The sequence below is a fragment of the Cryptomeria japonica genome, chromosome 7, assembly GCF_030272615.1.
Source record: "Cryptomeria japonica chromosome 7, Sugi_1.0, whole genome shotgun sequence".
NCBI lineage: Eukaryota > Viridiplantae > Streptophyta > Pinopsida > Cupressales > Cupressaceae > Cryptomeria > Cryptomeria japonica.
The window spans coordinates 405,212,307-405,237,200 of NC_081411.1; the positions used below are offsets into that span (position 1 = coordinate 405,212,307).

General features: G+C 36.6%; 1 protein-coding gene across 2 annotated transcripts; it reads right to left on the bottom strand.

The window, feature by feature from the left end:
- Positions 1–16: 16 nt before the first annotated feature.
- LOC131053485 (RNA-binding NOB1-like protein) lies at positions 17–21,989 on the bottom strand. 2 transcript variants are annotated; one of them, XR_009107708.2, is made up of 6 exons: positions 21,446–21,989; positions 19,244–20,504; positions 18,840–19,008; positions 984–1,103; positions 614–885; positions 17–470 (listed from the first exon to the last, which is right to left on the bottom strand). XR_009107708.2 is itself a non-coding variant. In XM_057988110.2 (5 exons), exons 1-5 carry the CDS (start codon positions 21,759–21,761, stop codon positions 739–741), a joined length of 2,013 nt encoding a protein of 670 aa, XP_057844093.2. In that variant the 5' UTR covers positions 21,762–21,989; the 3' UTR covers positions 17–738. The 2 variants fall into 2 exon arrangements, 1 of the variants encoding a protein (XP_057844093.2); XM_057988110.2 differs by having other exon boundaries at positions 17–885.
- Between the last annotated feature and the right edge of the window lie 2,905 nt (positions 21,990–24,894).

Sequence of the window (24,894 nt, forward strand, 5' to 3'; positions counted from 1 at the left end):
CTAGTTAGCAATCTGATGAAAGTAAATAACCTAGTGATCAGGTAATAATTTTATAAGATTGTGAACTATACATTTTATAACCAAAAAATAACACTCCAATTTGGCTCATGCATATCACTTACATTAGAAAATACATTGGGAACTTTTGTCACTTGTTTCATGGCAAGGGTAAATGTGACCAAAAAATTGACCTTCCACAGCACAAGCATAAATTTTGTGAAAAAATCATTCTCTGCAGGACGATGTTTTCTTGCGAGTAAAATGTTCCTCAGTTTACTATCTTTCTCGTCATAAATTTGGTAAACTTACGAGAATACCAACTTCATGCTCATGCCATGGACATTCTGATCTCAAAGTAAAATCACTCTTACTCAAATGTCAAATGAGGTGAAACTGCGTTGAGAAATTGCCTCAAAAACATAAAAGCAATATTCTCCAACGCTGAAAATTGATTTTGTCCAAGTAGCTACCTAACAAGATAACACCAAAAAATAATTACAATGATACTTTGTGATCTATACAAACTCTTGCAATTCAAAGCAAATGCTGGTGAGATCCTCTTTAAGATACAGAAATTAGAACGAAAGAAATACTTAAACTTAAACTTCCTCACTCTCTTTTAGCATATAACACTGGGTGAACCACCATCCAATTTTTTTCCTTTTTTTCAGTCGGGTTGTTCTGCAAGGGTGTACAGAGGAAAGTGCTGAGCTGCACACTACACCTTGTTTCCTCTTGTCAATGCTTATGACGAGAAAAATGATTGTCATTTGGATTTCTTCTACCACTGAAAACTGCTACAGTTTGTCGTATTGGAGCCTGCAGTGGTGCTCTTTTCTCCTTCACCTCGAAGCTAATCTCTCCAGAGCTCAGCATATCCAAACCCTGGTTTACAAAGCATCAGATAAGACACTGATTCTGAAAGATCATTTTAATTCATAGTCAAATGGCTGTAACAATGTTAGCTGTGAAATGAAATTTACATAATTGGCAGATTTCTTTTTGTCTTTTGGATACAAAATTTTATGTGCAAGCTGATCTTCTCGAAGAATTGGATTTTTTGTTATTGCCTCCCTTCCACCTTTAGGCAGTGGTATTGAATACTGCAAAGAAAAAGATTAAACAAATAAGACCCTCAATCCACATCCTGAAAACAAAAAGATAGATACAATGCTTTTTGCTATTTATAAAAGCAAGGGGATCAGTGATGATTGATGTAATGAGAAATTAAAACATACAGAAAGTATTGGATATGGAACAAATGAAACCTTCGCTAGTAGAATATCAAATCTCAAAGATACATAAACATATGTCCAAAATGTGACGAAAACTGGAATTATGCATTAAGTGGAAGGTTGACAACAGGTCATCATTTTAGGACATTTACATTTGTTATATGTTATAGCACTGTTGTATTTTATTTGACTCCAATTTAACCATCTATTCACATTGTATCTGAAAAAACAATGGAACACTTGTAACCTGAATCAGCTGAACAATGTAATGAAGAATGAAAGTCAACGTCTCCGTTGTTGGTTGTATTTTAATTTTCTACAGCTAAACCATAAGCTCTCACCATTAACTTTGGCACTTATCAATGCAATACTATAAGGTGAGTCCTTTAAATGACAGATAAAAAATTAAAAATAAATAATGGTCACCTCTTAAGAATTGATCCAATGTAGCTTTTATCGAAATCTTATTCAACTATGAACTTATAGTTTTTTGGGTCAGGTTTGTTAATCCAAATAACCAAAACCTGGCAACACTTAAGGATGGAATCCATATTGTGCTATGAGGTGCGGTTTGGTCAATCCTTCTCCATCTTAGCCTAGAGCTCTATTGAGGTATATTTGACACTAACCACCAGAGTTCGGCAACTTGCTTTTCAACTATGTACATTCTGAACCTAAAGCTCCTGTTTTCAAGGAAATGTGACAATGACCTGCCTTATTATTAATACAGAGTACAATGTGCACTGCCCGTATTAGTTTTGTCGACAAATTCACATAGTAGCATTATTTGTCAACATTTCAGGAACATGTCCAAGGTCTGAAGAATGCCAAATTACCTTTTTAAGCTACCACTTACGAAATATAAACTAGTCAAAGTATTCTAGATCCAAGAAATCAATAGAGTATACGACAGAACAGATTTTGTTTCCAATTTAAACTATATGTATGTTCCATGGCATTTCCAGGATGGGAACAGTGGAATGTGTTTTGGGGGCAGCGGGCCATAAGGTCATTTTTTAGAGACAGGTGTATAAAAATTATAACAAGTATAGCAAAACTTTTACAAGTTTAGCTGTACAAGACATAAAAATTCCAGTTTGGACATGCACATAATGCGTCAAATTTGAGATTCAATGTTCAATGTTCAATAATTCAAGTTTAGAAGCAATAAAATGTCATTAATTTCATTGCAAATTTGAAATATATAACAAAAGGTTTGAAGGCTACATAACGTCTAACAATAGGCTATAATAAAATATAAAATTTCCCCTGCTATCACAAAGTCCCCAAAACCTTACAGGTGGCAGCGATTGGTGATGGAAAGGGAAGATGTGTTACAGTCTAACACAGGTTTGAAAAACATAATCAAAAAGTTGATTTTTTACCAGCAGTTCTCTATAGATCAGGAATGATGATGCCTGCTCAGATTTTTATAAGCAAAGAAAACAGAGAAACTTAAACAATAAATAACAAACACCCGACATTTTCTCAGCATTTATCTTTTGGTGCCCCCAAAAGCGAACTCCTTACCATAAAGTTTATTATTTCTTAACACAGCCAAATAACTGACCTTCAAATTTTTATTACATCAAGATAACTGGTAGTGTTGGTGTAAATTATTTCTCATAATTACACTTTACTTAAGTTGACTTAGGGTAATGCATTTCATTGTAGTTTGGATATAAAACACTTAGGGAAGTGTGCACATAGGGATGATGCATGTAGGAGAATTTCCACCTTTTGTGGTCTTATCTTGTTGTTACATTCCACTTTCGGTGGGTGATCCACCTGTTGTGAAATATTTTATTATTTCTCCTACCTACCCTTTTTTCTTATTGAGCCACATGTCATGATTGTGTGTTCACATATCCATATGGCCTTGCCTTTATAAGCAGGCTCATCTACATTCTATGTAATTTTTGATGATCCAGTTGATCAGTATTTTGCATCTTGATTAGAATACAGTTTATTCTTATCAAATCTTTTGTCTCTCTTGTGCTATTCATTGTGTTCTAGATCTTGGCTATATTTGACAAATTCTTACATGGTATCAAAGCCATTGGGACTTCATTGAGTAGTCTTTTTGGAGAGCTTTTGGAGCATTCATTTTTCGTATCTGGGGAGCTGCGCATTTTGGGAGTGTCCTATGGCAATTTTTGTTGATAATATAGTGTCAGTCAGTCTCCTTCTAGCCGACTCTGAAAATCCAAATGTGTGAATGGCCTATCCGCCTTGCACATTTTCATTGTATTATGATTATCTATTTAATCCTTGTCTTGTTCGATATGCAAACATGCTTATATTATAATCGATCTATTTTGCATATCATATATTGTCTTCATTATCCAATTAGACATTAGACTAGGCATTAGTCAAACGTTAGTTAGTAAGCAACTTATGTGAAAGTCGCTATCCCTCGTGCATTTACGTATGGTGGCGACTCTCGGAAAGAGTCACCCCCTCGTCACTTATATATCGTGGACAACTCTCAGGTAGAACATAATATAGAACACATACACGGTGAATAATATCTGGTCGTTATCATATCACAGATAACAATATATCGTGCAAAACAACTGTTGTCAGGCCGAATCGAATAGAGAGACGAATCGAACAAAGAGTCGGCTATCAGATTAGTGATAGACGACTGTAAACGAATATAGCATATCGTGGTTGGCAATCAGATCAATAAGAAACAATTGCAGCATATCATGTAAACATATATACTGCAGTTCGAATTCAGTCAACTTCAGATTGTTCAACAAAGATAGACAGCAAATTGAAATATAGATTGCACACAGATATCAACAGAACCGCATATCACGTTCTGGCAGATTGAGAATATACACACAACCCGATATATATATCCAAAGTCTTTCACAAAGGAGATCGACGGCTGTGCGAACTCACATAGCAAGCAGATTGAACATATAGTTCGACATCCATACATTGCATCAGATAGTATATCTATTACTGCAGGTTGGTATCCTACGGAGGACATCAATATATATATGCAGTCCAGGTTATTCACAACAAATTGGAAACATCCACATTCAGATATTGTTCTTGAGACTTAATTGCTGTCATCCATTAATATCTGATTGTGATCAAAGGACTAATAAATTTTAAAATACCTGCTCATTTAAAACTGATCAAAACTCAACAATTTCGACCTCACCATTGTGTATGAGAGGCCGTTACCATGAATTTTGAGTATACATTCACCTATATTTGGTGAAAAGTGAATTTTGGGCCTTAGAGGAAAAATTCAGCCAGTTAGGCAGTACGGTACGATTTTGCAATTAAAAAAAAAAATCTTTTGGAGATTGGTTTTTTGAAAGAGACGAAAAGAAGATTTTCTTTGAAAAGAAAAAGCAAGCAATGAATGTGCAAGAGGGGAACCTGGATTTGAATGAAGAAGTGTCATTTTGCTGTTACTGAAGGGAAGTTATTAAACTTCCCTTCAAAAGACCAATCTTCAAAAGATTTTTTTTTTAATTGCAAAATCGTACCGTACTGCCTAACTGGCTGAATTTTTCCTCTAAGGCCCAAAATTCACTTTTCACCAAATATAGGTGAATGTATACTCGTTCATTCACCTATATTGACCTCACCAAATATAGGTTCCCCTCAGTAATCAGATATTTTGCTGTTAAAAGACCAATCTTCAAAAGATTTTTTTTTTTAATTGCAAAATCGTACCGTACTGCCTAACTGGCTGAATTTTTCCTCTAAGGCCCAAAATTCACTTTTCACCAAATATAGGTGAATGTATACTGGTTTTTCTTCTCTTCTCGTCTCTTTCAAAAAACCAATCTTCAAAAGATTTTTTATTTTTTTGCAAAATCGTACCGTACTGCTTAACTGGCTGAATTTTTCCTCTAAGGCCCAAAATTCACTTTTCATCAAATATAGGTGAATGTATACTCAAAATTCATGGAAACGGCCTCTCATACACAATGGTGAGGTCGAAATTGTTGAGTTTTGATCAGTTTTAAATGAGCAGGTATTTTAAAATTTACTAGTGCTTTGATCACAATCAGATATTAATGGATGACAGCAATTAAAGTGAGGAAGTTATTAAACTTCAGCCAGTTAGGCAGTACGGTACAATTTTGCAATTAAAAAAAAAAATCTTTCGAAGATTGGTTTTTTGAAAGAGACGAGAAGAGGATTTTCTTTGAAAAGAAAAAGCAAGCAATGAATGTGCAAGAGGGGAACTTGGATTTGAATGAAGAAGTGTCATTTTGCAGTTACTGAAGGGAAGTTATTAAACTTCCCTTCAAATTACCCCTTCCTTGGAGACAATATGCCCTAGCAACTTCCCTTTAGTAACAGCAAAATGACACTTCTTGGGGTTTAATAACACACCAAATTCCAAAGTCTTATTGATCTCCTACATTCTTAGCATCAGAATGTAGAAGAATGTAGGGAAGTTACTGAAGGGAAGTTATCACTGTTACTGAAGGGAAGTTGCTAGGGCATATTGGAATTATGCTGGATAAAGACAAGTTCTTGAAACTTGAAGATTATGCTGGGGGTGTTGTAAAGTTTGGTGATAATTCTGAGATTCAAATAAAAGGTAGAGGGTCTTTACTTATTAATGATTTAATACACCTCTTCATGATGTGTATTATGTAGAAGGCCTTAAACACAACCTTTTAAGTGTCAGTCAAATCTGTGATAGTGGATACAAAGTCTCATTCAACTCACAAGGTTGTGCAATCAAAACCTTGGTTACAATGGAGGCCGTAAACGAATAGACGACTGTAAACGAATATAGCAGTTATTTTAAAATTTATTAGTCCTTTGATCACAATCAGATATTAATGGATGACAGCAATTAAGTCTCAAGAACAATATCTGAATGTGGATGTTTCCAATTTGTTGTGAATAACCTGGACTGCATATATATATTGATGTCCTCCGTAGGATACCAACCTGCAGTAATAGATATACTATCTGATGCAATGTATGGATGTCGAACTATATGTTCAATCTGCTTGCTATGTGAGTTCGCACAGCCGTCGATCTCCTTTGTGAAAGACTTTGGATATATATATCGGGTTGTGTGTATATTCTCAATCTGCCAGAACGTGATATGCGGTTCTGTTGATATCTGTGTGCAATCTATATTTTGATTTGCTGTCTATCTTTGTTGAACAATCTGAAGTTGACTGAATTCAAACTGCAGTATATATGTTTACATGATATGCTGCAATTGTTTCTTATCGATTTGATTGCCAACCACGATATGCTATATCTGTACCATGAATTTTGAGTATACATTCACCTATATTTCGTGAAAAGTGAATTTTGGGCCTTAGAGGTAAAATTCAGCCAGTTAGGCAATACAGTACGATTTTGCAATAAAAAAAATTAAATTTTTTTTTTTTAATTTTTCTGCGAAAAGTTTTTAAATTCCATATTATTTTATATTTCTCAGTTTTTTAAATATTGTTGTAAAAGTTTTATATTTCAAAAAACAAAAATATATACATTGGTTTAATTTCTGCAAGCGTACGACCTACCAGTAGTCGCCCCTTTATCGACCGCCACCCTATTTCCTCTGGGCACTACTTCCCCGACCGGTTCCCACCTTTCGGCTACGCTTTCCTTGGTTGGTTGATGTCCTGCCGGTGCATCTTCTCCCGCCAACGCTCTTCTCGTGGCCGCTCCGCCAACCCGACGGCCCACAAGCTCCTCCCGTCTCGCTAGTTCGCCGCCCCACTTGGTTCTCCCTGCTCTGGCGTCGCCTATCGCTTCTGCATATTGGCCCGGACTACCACAGGCCTATTGCCACTTGGCGGCTCCGCATTCGCCAAACACTGCAGCGTCACCGCCACATGTCACCCGCTACCTAGTCTGCCACAACCTACCATCCTACCACGTAATCTACCAAATCAGCTATCCAATCATCAGTACGGTCAGACACGCAGGCTACCACATTAGCACACAAGACAGACACGTCAACGCCACGTCATACTTCCGTACTGCCACGTCATTGTATGGATCCAATAATTTTATGCCACATTAGCTTTTTTTGTACAAATGTCGTATTTCTTACAGCGCATAGGGGGTATGACGGTTTGGTGATGGTCATACGACCGTCAAATTTAATCCATTGAAATGCTGACGTCAACCCCCTCTCCAATGAGCTTTTTGGTTTTGAAGGCCAACTTTGGAGGCCCATAACTTGCTCATTTTAGCTCATTTTTTTGTGCAACTTTTTTTTATTTGGGCTAATTTTTTCATGCTCTTGTGGTGGTATTTTTTGATTTTGGAGGACAAATTTTTCACAATTTTCAGTTTTTCACAACTGTACCCGTCCAATCCTCAATTTTGCTACTTCAGAGGCTTCGTTTAGACTCATACGACCTCCTTTTCAAGTGTCATTTTTTTTAAGCGCATAATTTTTCGTCTACTTTCACGTGGTGCTCCTGTTTTTCACCATCTTGAGTAGAAATTGTACTTTCAATATTTGGTCATTTTTGGCCTATTTGGTACTTGTATTTTGCTTGGATCTCAGCTTAGATCTCTTGCAGTATCTGTTGGAGTCTCTTATAGCCTATTTAAGGCAGTTGTAAAGTTGAAATCAGAAGTCTACTTTGCCATTTTTTGCAAGTGGCCCATTGTACATGCACTAAATATAAAATGTCAAATCATCATTTTGGGAGGGGCGGGGGTTCTTTGATTGAGTGAATTTGAGGGGGTGTCTTATGTGATTGTGCCTCTCTTTTCTTTGTGCTCTTTCATTTTGATGCTATGGGTTCTCCTAAATTTCCACTTTTCACTCCACAACTATGCTTCATGGAAAATTGATGTATGGAGTAAGCTAATGGAAAAGGAATTAACTCACTATATTGATGGTACTATAACTGCACCAACCGATCCTAAAGTTGATCCTAATGCTGACATGGAATGGCTCACTAAAAACATTATGGCTATTGGCACATTGAGGAAATACAAATCAAAGGATCTCATATTTCACATTGACAAGTGTAAAACAGTTAAGGATACATGGGATGTCTTGGGAAAATTGTATGGTCAAATTAATGAGATTAGAGGCTATCAACTTGATAATGATCTCACAATGTTGGATCCCAAGAACTTTGATACAATCTAAGACTATGTCACTAAGACAAATGAGCTAAGAGCACAGTTGAAGGATTGTGACATTGATAAGAAAGATGCATAGTTGGTCTACAACCTATTGGGAAAGCTTCCATCAAAATCAGAATACGCAACATTTGTTTCTAGCTTCCAAACCCATCACTTGGTAGTGGGTAGTTCTTTCACTATGCCCTCATTTGATGCATTCACAAAAATGTTGATGTTAGAGCAATCTAAGTAGTTGAGCATGGGGATTCTCAAGTCTTCAAAGTCCAAGGCTTTGGTGGCAAATCAAGGGAATCAAGAGAATCAAGGAAAGGATTCCAACAAGAAGTAGACGCAATTCAAGCCTAAGACATAACAAGATAGAGCACAATCTTCCTCTCCACAATAAAAGGATTCTACCTCCTCACCTAAAGAAAAATCATATGAGGAGAGGCTTTCTTGCTCATATTGCAAGAAAAGTGGTCATGATGAGCATCGTTGCCACGCCAAGCAAATTGATGAATTGATCAACATACTCAAGAAGAACAACATTGATTTGCCATCCACTTATAAGAAGAAGAATTCATCTCCTCTCCCTACCTCGCAATCAAAAGGTAAGTGACAAGCTCTTTGTGCTACTACAAGTCATGATTCAGGGAGATGGCTTCTAGATCAAGGGCTTCTCATCATATTGCATCTTCACTGTCTATGTTCTCTTCATTTGAGCCCTTGCCACATGCCACCGATTTTGATGGGCAATCATACATATATGAATCTGATTGGGAAAGGATCTATTGCCATTGGGAATAACTCCTTCAATGATGTGTTGTGTGTACCCCATTTGACAAACAATCTTCTTTCCATCTATCAAATCACTCATGGAGCAACAAGGAAAACTGTGGAGTTCACACCTAATTTAGTTATCAGTAGAGACTTGGAGACTAGAGCTATTATTGCTAGAGGGGTAGTGGATCATGCATCTCAGTTGTATTCCTTTGTAGATTTTGCTCCTATTGATGAGGATGATTCTTCATATGTTGATCACACTTCTTGTGATGATTCGGATATCAAGGAGAACTTTGGGTACTTGAACTTGGGTATTCTCACATGTGAACCCGTTCTTGAGCATTGCATTTCATCTCCTATTGATACCACATCACCTATTGCACCTGATGATGCAGATATTGCAACACTTTTGCCTTCTTGTTCCAGCTTCAGTTCATTGGGATGACTACTTGACAGACATTGCAGGTTTGTTTGTGGAGTCCTACATTGCAAATTTGGGAGACATCATTGATGATATTCATCTTCTCTTTGATGAAGATGATCCTTCTTCGATTGTTGCGAGGGAGCACTCCGACCCTCTTGTTCATTCTCTACATGATCATTCTTTCGAGATTGACATGATTGTGGATTCTTATGTACAACACTTGGAGGAGGTCAATTTATCCTTAGAGGAGACATGTGAGTCTTTGGATCTTGTTCTACATTCTTCTCCACTAGATCTTGAATTGCCTTTTTCAATTGTGTGGATCAGTACGCCTGATTTGGAGGGGGTATAACTTTCAGCATCGACATGGGGACACTTGAGTAGTTTTCAGAGACACCACACATCTTGAGTTTTTCTCCTGCATCTTCCCTTCATGATTGGGGAGACTTCATGGATTCACCTTTGGTTTTGTTTCTTCCTAAGGGGAGGAACGTTTTTCAACGATTGTGGAGCACTTTCTTCATTCAGTTTCGAGCTTCTACCATTGGTGCAGATTCTACATTGAGGGGGGGGGCTACTTGGTCTCTCTTCTTCTCTCATATGGGGGGGGAGACTTTTTCCTCACATGGGGTTTTGTCCTTCACATACTTGAGAGTTTTCATCTCTCTTTTGGGGGGGAGTTTTTTCCCATTGGGTTTTTCTCTCTTTCTCCGTTTGTGAGAGATTGCATTGGTTTGTGTGCATTTGCATTTGTATATGGGTACCTAACATGGCCTCGTAGCTGGGACCCATCTTGCATTGTTGACTTAAGTCTACATTCCCCTAAGTTGCACTTAAAGGGGGTGTTGGTGTAAATTATTTCTCATGATTACACTTTACTTAAGTTGACTTAGGGTAATGCATTTCATCGTAGATTGGATATGAAACACTTAGGGAAGTGCACACATAGGGATGATGCATATAGGAGAATTTCCACCTTTTGTGGTCTTATCTTATTGTTACATTCCACCTTCGGTGGGTGATCCACCTCTTGTGGAATATGTTATTATTTCTCCTACCTACCCCTACCTACCCTTGTTTCTCATTGAGCCACATGTCATGATTGTGTGCTCACATATCCATAAGGCCTTGCCTTTATAAGCAGGCTCATCTACATTGTATGTATTTTTTTATGATCCAGTTGCTCAGTATTTTGCATCTTGATTAGAATACAATTTATTCTTATCAAATCTTTTCTCTCTTGTGCTATCCATTGTGTTCTAGATCTTGGCTATATTTGACAAATTCTTACAGATAGGTGATGATTCCAAATTGAAGTTTCAATCCATATTGATCGGCTTTCGAGACTTTTGTCAGGGTCTTGAGTTCAAGTGACATAATGAGGCATATGCCATTTTTTGTGATGCATAACAAGATTTCAACTGATCATGATAATGTTTTCAGCATTAATGGCATCAAAAGCATTTTATGTTTTTTTTGTGATGGGTAAAAAGATCTCAACTGTTCATGAAAATATATTCAGCATTAATGGTCAAAAGCATTTTTAGCAACCTGCAAATGAATTCATTATTCTCAAAATATACTCATCACTAACAGATAGGAGAAACAGAATCTCATGCCTAAACAAGATGACCTAAGAGGAGAAGGCTACTGAAATCATTACAATTAAGAGATGCTGAAAAAAGGATATAAATATGTCATGTCCCCTCAATCAATATATATATATATATCCCAAATGAAACAATTATTATTAATTAATATATTACTTACCAACAAATGATTATTTCAAATTTATTTATTAAATATTAGTATTTAATTAATATTTATTAATCTTTATTACTAATAATATTCTTGAAATATTCAAATCAAATAAATTAATATTATAATATTTATTAATCTTTATTACTAATAATATTCTTGAAATATTCAAATCAAATAAATTGATATTATATTATAATCATTAAAAATATTATAAAAGAATATTACATATTAATAAATTAATGATATTATTAATAAAACAATCATTAATGAAGCAATAATATCTGTAATAGCCCTACATCTAAATATTAATCCACTAAATTAATTTAATGTCTAAATATTTAATAAATTGATTTAATGATTAAATATTAATTTACTAAAAAGCCCAAAGCATGAATGACGAAATATTCAGTCTTAAGGGCACAAGGATAGTGGCGGTTGAACCGGCCAAGACTCATGTTTAAATGTAGTTATATTTAAAAGCAATTAAAATAGTTATCTAAAAAAGGTGCGAGTTAACGATGAAAACAAGCGATCTTGTTAAAGGTGAAATATGTTTATTGCAGCAATCCATGATGGGCAGCAATCATTCGATTCAAGCCAGGCATAGATTAATATTAAAAGACAGAAAATTAAGATAACAAAGGGTGCGATTTGTGAGATGTGTCTTATTTGAATGGTTGCTGAAGGAAGATGTCTCTTTGGTATCGGTTCTCTTGGGAGATATAAATGAGAAATGAAAACCAAACGGAAGGGGCTGATATAAAAAAAAAGAGGAAATATATATTATGGAGGAAGCCATCGATCAGATCAGATAAGAACTGTTATTAAGTTACAGGCAATAACATCCTTGTTCTGGGTGGTATGCTTGGGGATGTGCTTAATATGCATGTTTAATATATGGAAGCCCAATAATATCTTTATGTAGAATTTAATAATAATAATATTAACACAGGCTGCAATACGTATGATAGTAATAGACAGTTTAATAACAGTGGCAGACCAGATCTGACATGAGTCGGATCTGTCTGTCTTTACCAGCCACAATATACATTAATGTTTTTTTAAGCAGTGGTAGTATTAAGGATTTATACAAAAGGTAATAAGCAAACACATAATAATTGGTAATATATATATATATATTGAATCAAAAAATAATAATAATAGATCAATTAAAAAGTCAGAAAGAACTCTTGGGAAATAGTCAATAAGAGATTAATCGTCTAATGAGGAAAATATATAGGTACTTGCTAATAACTAATAAATTGAAGAATATTAATGACCGGCTCCATGTTTAGTCTCTCAATCAATCTTAGGATATTGAAATAGATTAATTATGTTAATCAGGTAGGGGAAATGACAAAATAATGAGATCATTTCCACTGGAATCCAAAGTAATGAACTTGGCTTGGAACAGTGATAACATTCCTCATTAGAAGGGTAGGCAGATTTGTTCAAAACAGTTGGAGAAGAAGCAGTCTTCTAAACTTAAAGGATGCCTCCTGTCCTACAAATCTCTAAACAGTTGGAACAACCGGTGCAATCAGCAGTCCCATAGACCATCCAGACTGATGAATGTAACTGAAACCATTTCATATTCATTGACAGCTTAGACTGTTATAAAATGAGATAGTTTGATAAAATGAATTGACCATCATGATTACAATACCATGAAAATCAGAATTATTCGATGAATTCAAGTTCCTGTATTTAAAATCAATGGAGCAAATACTCCCTTCACTGTATTGGACCCAAAAGTTAAAATCTGTCATATTTATTCTTGACTATGAATGAGTGACTGATAATTTTGCATCCGAATTTTTGATATACACCTTTTTCTTATGATTATCTTTTGTTTTATATTGTGAAGCATTTACAAATATTATGCTCAGACATTTATTAGCATGAGATCAAACAAGCTTTTGTGAGCACTTAGTAGAAACTAATACAAACTCCTTATGATCAAACACAATAGAAATCGCTACGGAAGAACAAGTCACTACTTATAAATTAAATTTATTTAGAATCTAATCCTTACTAGATGTTTCTAGGGGTCTGAACTTGGGTATCCACCATGAAAACCCAATGCTTTAGCCAACTAAGCTCGTACTTTGACAAGACGAAGTTTTCCCAGAAATTCAGAAAAAGAAACAGAACCCAGAAACCTGTAGAAGATAACCACCAGTCCACCTTAAGGGGTGTTTTATTCTGACAGCAAATGCATAATTTGAAACAAACAAAAAAACCCTCTCTTTCAATTCTGGGCATGAAGACTTTTCAGCATACAATCAGGATATCCCAGCATTTATAAGAAGAAAGAAGGAGGGTAATTCACATTATTGGAGGCTTGTGCAAATGTTGTATGTAGTAATCAAATCTGTAGAGCTCAATTGTAAGAAAGATTGGCAACTTGGAAAAAGTAAAGGAACAACTAACTGTTGTATCCACTCACTGTAGTTGATTTGGATGTAATAAGATTTGATAGATGTCTACTGGTTCTATCATTGATACAGATCTGGAAAAGACTCTACTTTGACAATATGAAGCTTTCCCCAAAATTCAATAAAAGAAACAGAACCCAGATACCTGTAGAATGAAACGATCAGTCTGCCTGAAGAGACAATTTCATCCTGACAGCAAAAGCAGAATTTGAAATGGATAGTATAATCCTTTCTCTTCCAATTCAGAACATGGAGACTTTTCAGTGCACAGTTGGGATATCCAACCATCTATATGAAGACATGGAGAGGGCAATTCACACCATTGGAGGCTTGTACAAGCACTGTAGTGATCAAATTTCTAGAACTCAGTTGTATAGAGAATTGGCAACTTGGCAAGAGTAAAGTAACAGATAAATGTTGTGTCTTTCCCTGTACTTGTTTTGGATCTAATAAGATTTGATAGAGTTCAATTTTCTCAATTTCTGCATCTAAATTTTCAGTTTACATGGCGTCCTATCCTCTTGACTGTCATTTGATTTATTCAAGTAGCATAGTAGTTAAATTCACTGATTTAAGAGTTTCACTTAGTTGGCGACATATGGATCATTCTATGAAAACCAACAGCTTCTACACCACAAGACATGCCATGATCACCAGGAAACTTCAGTTCATGTATGAGGTCCCCATCTCCATGCTGTACATTTACATGTTAACTCTGATACCCTCAATTTAAAAGGTTTCCCTGTCTCTGTACCTCCCATGTTAGTAAGTAATCAGAATCCATCATCCAAAAATTGATTCTTTGACCACTGACCATCAACATTGAGGCTACATAGAATGTCCCCAAGCAATCCAAAGTGCCTGATACTGAATTATTTATTTGTTAAGGAGATACTTTTGTCAGTGAAAATTTCATTAAGCATTTCATAGTCATCCAATTAACTGGTTGCCCTGATTTTTGCTTGAATGGCAACAACTACATTATTGACAAATAAAAGAAGATGGCAGCATTTTTGTTTGCATTCATTTGAACCAGACAAAGGCATTTCTGAACATGGTCTTGTATGGTGAATTAGAAATCTGGTTCACCAGGCTAGTGAAAGCAGCCCATTTATTCAGCCTTAGAAATCTTGAAATCAAATCCTTCCAACCTTCAGTCTAACAGCTTGCCAATAACTTTATCAGCGTGGTTAAAAGGAGCTATCAGATGCTAAGCTACTATCATGCCTCTATGGAAGGCAGCAGTGGAATCAAAATTATTTATCCTTGCACTAATCAGCATCCCAAAAGAGAGAGTCTTAGGGCTTTTTTGCATGCACAGAAAACATCCAGGTCCTACACCAAAGGTGTCTGACATAGATTTGTAGAATTCAATATGCAGCACATCCTTACCTTTTGCCGATTCACCTTTGTCAGTTGCTCATTTTACAGATTATATGCTTTGTCAGACAAGCCCTTTGATTTCTGAGGATGTGATCACAGTAGCTACAGTAGATAGACATTTATCTTTGGTAGAGTCTCTAGCTTCATCATCCAAAAGATGACAAAAAAAAGAATAATAGAGGCACCTCAACTGGTAACCATTCCAACTGAAATTGCCAGTCTTTTCTATATGATTTTCATTCTAATTGACAAGAAAGCTATGCAAAATTTGTTGAAACCAATTCCACACATTGTTCCCTGTAAACTTATCAGCCTATGAGCGCCCTTTCTCCAACCCATTCCACAATATTTAAGTTTCCTTTAACCCCTATAGTGAAAGAGAGAGACTACAAGCCATCCATAATGATAGTTGAATTTCATCAAAAGTGCTAGTAGTATAAACTGAACAAAGGCCAAAAGAGCAATCAACAAAAGCAACCGTCATCCCAATCCTGCCCTTACTAAGAATGTTGAAGGTTAACTAGGGAGCTACCTCAAAAAGCTCCTCCTTTCAGCTATAATTAATAGGCTGACTGCTGAATGTCAGTCAATACAATTTCAACACAATTTTAGCTTGAGTATGAAATCCACTTCTAACTTCTAACACATCAGTTGTTAGCTGACTCACCACAAATGAACTGTATACCTTTTATTTGTATTAAATACACCTCACATTCCACAAAATGATATCAGTGTTTATGTAGAACACAGAAATCAAAATCTCCCAATGCTTCAAGGCAATAGCTGAACAAATGCCACTGTCACTAACAATACATACATTGTTCCACATGAGCATTAGTTGAGGATTGGAATCTGTGTCCCACAGTTGGAAGAATCCCGTTTTTGTTATATTATACCTTGCTTAGAAAATGAGCTTTTTTCCCCATCCTTAACTAGCAGCATGATGGAAAGACGAGTTTTTACAGATATTGAGGAAAGAGGGTAACAAGGGTCTAAATTTGGGGACAGCGGGGGGATGGCCATACAAAGGCAGTGAGGGGGTGGTACAAATATATATAGTACTTGAAAATTTAGTTATAAAAAGATGTGTAAGGAATAAGTATAAGGATTGAAAATGAAACTTTGGTACACCAAGTGAAGTTTAAACTAATAAACATTAAAGACATGGCCATGATTGCATTCAACATTAACAATGGTGGGTAGAGTTTGGGGCAAATCAGAAATAAGTATAAGAATTGCAAAAGAAACTTTGGCACACTAAGTAAAGTTTACACTACTAAATATTTCCTGGAGTCCCCAAACCAGGTGGTGTCTTGAAAACATCCTCAAGATTTCAGCAGCAATGGTGGGGCAGCAAGGGGACATGTACCCCATGTATCCGCATACCAGAGACATCCCCACCCCGAAAACACGAGGTTTCTTGGGGAAGACATGTCCTCGTGGAACACTGCTCCAAAAACAAAATGATTTAGCTGTGAGTTGAACAGAAATTTGTACATAGGATAAGCAATACAACTTAGAAATGTATCTCACAAAATGAAATCTCTCATGACAAAGAATACAACAAAAGGGGTATCTCACAAAATGAAATCTCTCATGACAAAGAATACAACAAAAGGGGGGGGGCAAAGTACTCTTTTAATGCACTATCCAATGCTTTCCAAAATATAAATTTGAAACCTGGCTTCCTCTCCCTCGTCTCCAATAATCTCATGTCCTATTTATAGGAAAAATGAGGGGCAGATGAGAAAAACACCAATCAAATGAGTTTCCATACATCAATAACAAAAGAGTTCCCATATATCAATAACAAACGAGTTCCCATATATTACTAATTGCGACCATTGATCACTTCTGGATAAGGATGAACCAAGACTCTAGTTCGGATATGGATAATTTCAAACTAAAACATTGATTTGGGGTCGTGTAAGATAAAAAATTGTCAATGCCAAGGCAAAATATACTACAAGACAAAACCATCCACCAAGGGCAAAATAGATTGAAGGATGAAATCATCCATGCAAAGACAAAATAAACCATAAGGTGAAACCATCCTGACCAGGAAAAGGCCCAAGGTTGAACTTTACAGGTTGAGTTCACTTGATATGAACTTTTTACACTACATTCCACTTTAAGATTAACTAGGGAAGGAAGGAAGAAATGAAGGAATTACAGGCTATCCCCCTTAATGACACCATTCCCAAATGAATATGAAGTATCTCAACTCTCCATAGATATTGATACATAGTGCAATTGATGATAAACCTGATGTGATCAATGAAGAAGGATCTTCATGAACACTCCAACCTAAACAGTCTACGTATATTAACACCAAACAAATGCTCTGTGACAAGTACACATAATTATGTTTAAAAAGCTGCACTAAACATGATCCATACAATCTAGAAAGAAACAATATTTATCCACAAGAGGAGAAAACTATATGAAAGCTGATTAAGTCAAAGGAGTTTAACAAAAATAATCCAGAACTAGAAGTGCTCAAGCAATAAATAAGTGTCCAAAAAGTCCCATGTGAATCATGCATTATGGTTATATTCCATGAAAGGAAAAAAGAATGCATGAGATTCAAAATACTACCAAAAATCAATAGTGAACAATATTGTCGACAAAAATCTATGGCATCACAATAAGGCCATGTGTCTAGTTTTCATTCATTCGATGGAAGAGAAAACTATTACAAAACTTTGGAGCTGATTGCCCATCCACTCTCTTTAGAGTACAAAGAAGAAGATGGTTTGAAAGAGATGATCAAGGAAGAAATTTTACCACGAAAGGAGCCATAGTAGCAAAACCCAGATAATTAAATTTGGAGCTTCTAGAAGTCGATTTCAGCAGAATTCAAGGTTGTTTGAACTTTCTTGATGGCTTTGGATCGACTGATGATGACAATATTTCTCTAGAGGACATGCTTTGAAATGAAATTAAAAGCCTCATGGTAGTCTATCACTGTCAAACACATTGCTCCAAAACCCTCACCTAGAACTTAGGAAGAGCTACCATGAACAACATCAAAAACCCACTCACTCTCTTTTCTTATTTAAAATACCACCCCTTCATTAGCAAACTCTTAGTAATTGAAGAGTTAGAACAAAGAAACATGAGGTAAGACGAGTGCTGCCTGTCAGCACAAATTGCAATTCAGTGATCAAAAAGCTTGTCACACATAAATAAACTGTCTGGTTGCCTGTGGCACTGCTCCAAATGATTCCAAAACGTGTTGATAAATGGAATTTTACAAATAACGAACAGGAAATGAAATTAACTTACCAAATCAAATAAAACAAGTGCCTCCTTATGGCACTTGGGTTTGAAGCTCATTACACGTTTTAGAGATGTAAGGGAAAATAATAAATGATGATAACTACATCAAAATAGATGTTTCCCTACGAAGTTAAATTTTGTAAGCCCCGAGGGAGTTTTTAACATAGACACCTTGACCTTGATCTTAAGAGTTAAAGACAAATATGCAAGCCAATTTTTAAGAATGCATAACTATGACAAGTAAATGAGGAGTTACATTGAACAATTTTGAAGCATTACAAGAAACAATGAGTTTTGTTCTTCAACTATGATTCCGAATTAATACTCAGAATGGGCTCCTCTTGATTCATTCACCTAAGAAAATAAAAATCAAAAGATTGAAAAAAATTGATAAAGTAGTAAAAAGTGGAAAGATAAGTGATTTCTGCATACTCTAGTGCCTCGGATCCTTATGCGTGGTTGGCGACCAGCTTGCACAACACCATTTCCCCCTACAGTAACTGATATTTTCCTCAAAGTACCACCATTTCCACACTTCGGACAAAACATTCTGCTCACATCTGCAGTGACTCCATTACATGCATGACATTTCAGCACCCACCTGCAAAAATCAACTAAATTATATAATGTCAGGAGTAAAAATGCATGAATTGAAATTAATTAGCTCCCCTTTTCCCCTGAATAATCTAGCAGAGAGAATCCTCCCCATCAAACAAAGCAACCTGCTGCTATATTATTAATTACATCTTCAAAATTGACAATCAAAACCTTTTGTACTGATGCAATAACTTCAACATCTCCTTAAGGCAAAAGAATTATAAAGAACAAATACCCACCTATGCAGTTGGTTCACTTGGATGCCATTTGGAGACAAAAGTCTTAGTCCCATCTGGAGAATAACATTTTGCATTGCAAAATCATTCGTTGCACATGCAATGGTAGAATTTGAAAAAGACCGGAGACTCCAACTTTGCTCACTAGCACTGTCCTCTTGATGGCTTTGCTCACTAGCACTGTCCTCTTGATGGCTTGCTAAATGTCCACTATCTGAATTCAGACATTCCACTTGACTTACACCACACACTTCCTCTTCGTTATGTTCCATATCATCTACCTCTAGTTCTATACTCTCATCCTCCAAACTCCCTTCATCGAGGAGATTGTGCATCTCATCCACACAGAGTGTGTCTGCAATATGATGCTCCTGCAGAGATTCAGAATTTTCTCCTTCCTTTATGTTTAAATTAGCTACCCTATTAATGGAATATGTGTCATTAGAAGAAACCAAGCTACCATGAAGGCCAGTTTTGCTGCTATTATTTTCACCACTGAGTTTGTTTTCATGCCTAGCCTCTTTCTCAATAGAAGCATTTGTATTTTCCTTAGGAATTCCAGTTTCAAGTTGAGATATTTCATTGGGAACATCAGCTGAAATTTCTGCTTCTAGATTTGCATCTGCACCAGTTGCATACTCCAGTGATTGTTGAGAAAGTGCCTTCCTTGCTTGCCTTCTTATATATCTCCTTCTGGTGCTTCTAGAGACAGCTGGTTGCCAATCTTCCATATTTTCCTTAGACTCCCCTTTAGAAGCATCAATTCCCTCAGAAACCATCAATTTGCCATCAATTTTAACTTCACGCTTTTGAGGCTTTTCTTTTCTAGGCTTGTTTATTTGATTTACACCTGCCTCAACCTGTCCTGCAATACTAAGTTTGGACTGGTTATTAGCAACATGTGGAAGCTCCACTTCCTGTGCAACTGAGGCTTTGGTGTGCTCATCAACTGATACCCCACTGGCCTCTGGTGAATCCAATTTCAAGTTTTTCAATCCTAGAATACGAGATTGGGTGATTTGATTGCCATTTGTTGTTCGTTCCAAATCTTCCCATTCATCTAAATTTGGCACATTAGAGCCCCAACCAGGAAGATCCTTCTCAGGCAACCTTCGAACCCTCAATACATGAAGGGGAGGGGGTCTAGTTCTGAGATGGGCTGTTCCATGAACTTCAGCTTCTAGGGTATATGTTAAAGCTAGAAGCTTAATATCTACATCTGAAAGGGACCGCAGGTCTCCTGTGGCTCTGGCAAAACTGATAACTGTCAATAAAAAAATTATCATGCAGATGATTAGAATGCCTTAAAAAATGTGAAGCATCTGAAGTCAAAATTCCATAAAAAAATGCATATGCTGCAAGAAGTGAAATATCATAACATTTGTAAAAATTGAAACTAAACAAGATTCAATTGTATATACATAGAAATAGTTTCAAAGTTCATTTTGAGGCAAGGATTTTAACCATTGACCTTATTGGTAAGACATTACTATAACTATTTTGTGCAATAGCCCAGAGTTTTGCTTTTCTTTATATATTGCATGCGACTCAAACCAATGAACAAAATGCAATTACGCGGCTATGTACAAATGCCAAGGAAGTGGTACTCCTGTGATGTGGCATCTAAGCTGAAGGTTACTACTCCAACGACAATTTACTAGATAAACAGATAAAAATTAACAGATGAATCATACCGAATGGGATGAGCTCCAGTGGTAGACCATCGGAGCTTTTGAAGCAAACAGTAATATTCATCTTACCAGAAGATATGATAAAATGTTGAATATAGAATTCCCTAACTCACCCCACTGGCCAAGACCAGATGCAAAGTCTTAAACACTTGTCAGCTGAGATACCGTAAAGCCAAAGGCTATTGCCATAGTTACCAGGAGACACAGGGATACCAGTACTAATACGAGGAGGGAAACCAAACAAATAATGGTATATATATATAGAATAGAAACATATCAAATAAATTTAAAAGATATTATCTTGCATATCATTTTCATACTTCATTTTAAGGGAACTCTTCGAACTCCTTAATTCCTTGTCAAAGAGATTCTGAAGCCTTCTCAAAACAGCTTAAATTTTACTTTGACAATCAATTTACAAATACTTGCTAAACTTTAACACCATATGGATCCTCGAAACTCAGCGTTGTGAACATCAATACAATAAAGAAAAAGAAAAGGCGGGTAAGCATACTCTGCTTAAGGGATTCCTCAGATGGCTCCATGGTGTGTATGGTGAAAGGCATGAAAGCCATTCTGTGACGAGAAACGGGGTCTTTAATTTCATCGAGTACTTCTTTGACAGATACCAGTTTCTCTGCAGAGCGCATAACTCTTTCCCCTCCATCAATGAGAGAACTGCTATCCACCACAACCACGCTAATACCCTCACTCGATTTGAAACTAGCCCCCCGTAAATCTTTCGGAATGACCAACTGATCTTTTGGTGGTGCCAGTGTTGCCTCTCTTCTCGCTACCTCACTCCATCCACATGGCTTCCCATCGGCCATGGCCGCTATTTTGGGTTTAGGGTAAAAAGAAGGTTTTTTGTTTTTCGCTGTTAAGTCCTGCTCAGGTCTATAGTTGTTTCACAACAAAATAATTTTGCAATTTTGAGTTCTGCTCCAACAGTACTGGCGAATGGCATTTTCGACCTTGATCTGGGAAGCTGGGGTATTTAAATTTCCCGTACTCTGTCAATGTATGTCCAGTCGAATGAAAACCCTAAACCCCAGCAGTATAACCTATCACTTAGGGTTTAACTAATTTTTTAATTTTTATTTTAAGATAAATAGAACGATATCACTAATTAAATAATTTTTTGGGTATTGGGAAGGATGAATTAACTCTCCACAAAATTATTTAGATTAATAGAAAAACAAGGGGCAGCCTCTAATAGTTAAGTTAAGGTGTGTTTAAAAACAATAATAATAAATAGTATTTATTAATGTTTTTGATAATAAAGCAGTCAAAACAAGGGGGCTGACTCGTAATACATAGTAAGCCTCAGAGAGAGCATAACCAGCACATACATAGCTACCAAATGGTAGTCAGCCAATCCCTATCTTAATCATCAAAAACAAAAACCACCTACAGCTATAGAATAACCCAAGATTGATAACAATCTTGTCCATATAGCAACTTAAACAATAGATAGTAAAAAATATACTAACCTTAAACCAACAATATTTAAAGATAAGCATATTGTTCATACTATAAAAACTAAAGAAAGTAGCAAGAGTCTTGGCAAGCCTCATATGGCTGATAAAGAAATTAAACTTAACAGGGATCCAGCCAATCCTGAAATTAAAACTATAACAAAAAAGAAAAGCATCCACCATTAATCATGTTTTCCAGCTCCCATGTGCTGGGAGAGCAGAAGCTCGTCCAATCTTCAGCTAGGAACTTAAATAGTTCCTTCATGGTGTCACCTTCTAGCCCACCCTGCTCACTTTTTCTTGGTGCAGCAGGCACATTGAAGTGGCCAAGGAGTGCATGACTTTAATGGCAAATTTCGCAATTTTGTTGACATGGGAATCCAGATAGTCCAGCTTCTTCTTCATCCATTCAGGTCCTCGGAGATAGCATTACAACCCACATAATGCATCACCTCTGTTAGGGTTTCAAGCAGATCCGAAGCAAATATGAACTAACAATTATATGCAGATTTAAATACAAAAAGATAAAGAAATAAAACAGGACATAGATAACACAGAGATTTAACGTGGTTCATCCAGAATGGGTTACGTCCACCATAAACAGTCGTCCAATCTTTCTTATTATCTAGCAAAAATAGTACATCAACCTCACAATGCTTTAAGCATCCCAGCCGCTTATAACATGCGTTTTTAGGGCAACAAATAAAGTTGGCCTTTTAGGGTTTTATTACAATGTCGGTTTTCATCAACAAAAAACGGCAAAAAAAAATTTCTCGTGGGCTACCGCCCCCGAACCCCTGCTCGGGGCCCGACCCGGCCCCGGACCCCGGCGAGGATACGTGCAAAGTGTACAGTACTTTGCTGATCAGTCGCCACATTTCAACAATCTCCCACTTGGAGACTGATCAGGCTCCACACCGAACAATCTCCCACTTGGAGACTGATACTTACATGACACCACTGTACATACAACATCCGCTGGATAAAACACTAGGACTTAACTGGTATAAATTCCACAATTATCAATCAAGAAGACCAACAGAAACTGATGAAGAAATCAGCTTCTCCTGTGGAACTATCTTTGTGAACATATCGGCAGGATTCTGACTTGTGTGAATCTTCTCACGCCGTAACTGACCCGCTTCCAAAACAGTCCGGATGAAGTGGTACCTGAGCTGAATGTGCTTTGTCCTTGAATGAAAAGCAGAGTTCTTTGCAAGATGAATGGCACTCTGGCTATCAGTATACAATGGGCTATCCTCTTGTGTCTGACCCAATTCCTTCAGAAAACATTGCAACCAAATCATCTCCTTGTTGGCTTCTGTAGCAGCAACATACTCAGCTTCAGTGGTTGAAAGTGCAACAACCTTTTGCAGCCTAGAAATCTAACTGACTGCAGTTCCCCCTATAGTAAAAACATACCCTGTAGTACTCCTCCGTGAATTAATATCACCCGCCAGATCAGAGTCAACAAATCCACTTAGAGCAGCATTAGATCCTTTGAAACATAATGCCTTCGTAGTAGTTCCTTTCAAATACCGAAGAATCCATTTTACAGCATTCCAATGTTCCATACCCGAATTACTCATAAACCTGCTCACAACTCCCACTGCATGTGCAATATCTGGCCTTGTGCATACCATTACATACATCAAACTGCCAACAGCTGATGAATACGGGATGTTAGACATTTTATTAACCTCTTCCTGTGCCTTTGGGCACATCTCCTTAGTCAATTTGAAATGACTAGCCAAAGGTGTACTAACTGCTTTTGCATCCTGCATGTTAAATCTTTTCAACACCTTCTTTATATACTCACTTTGGGACAAATTCAAGGTTCTATTTTTCCTGTCCCGTGTAATCCTCATACCGAGAATTTGCTTAGCTGCACCCAAATCCTTCATAGCAAATGACCTGACTAATTTTTGTTTAAGATCATTTATATGTTACATGTTAGACCCAGCAACAAGCATGTCATCAACATAAAGCAACAGGATAATATAACTGTCATTATCAAATCTTTTAAAATATACACAATGATCAGAATGACATCTATGATAACCGTGTTCAGCCATGAAACTATCAAATTTTAAATACCATTGTCGGGGTGCTTGCTTTAGGCCATACAGACTTTTCTTCAACCTGCACACCAAGTTCTCCTTACCTTTGACCTCATATCCCTGTGGTTGCAACATGTAAATTTCCTCCTCCAAATTTCCATGGAGAAAAGTTGTTTTGACATCTAATTGTTCAAGATGTAAATCATCTGCAGCCACAAGACTAAGTACAGTTCTAATTGAAGTCATTTTTACAACTGGAAAAAATATTTCATCATAATCTATACCCTTTTTCTGTGCAAAACCTTTTACCACAAGTCTGGCCTTATATCTTTTCTGACCTCCTTCCTCCTCCTTCAACCGATAAACCCATTTGTTAAGCAAGGCTCTTTTTTCTGCAAGTAAAGCGACTAAGTCCCAAGTCTTAT

Bases quoted from the DNA above. Each gene is read 5' to 3' on its own strand.
- LOC131053485 (XM_057988110.2), bottom strand. From the start codon at position 21,761: ATGGCCGATGGGAAGCCATGTGGATGGAGTGAGGTAGCGAGAAGAGAG. The intron at 20,505-21,445 runs GTATGCTTACCC...TTTTATTGACAG, and splicing joins TGAGGAATCCCTTAAGCAGA to TTATCAGTTTTGCCAGAGCC. The intron at 1,104-18,839 runs GTATGCAGAAAT...TTTTCTTTGCAG, and splicing joins TAAGGATCCGAGGCACTAGA to TATTCAATACCACTGCCTAA.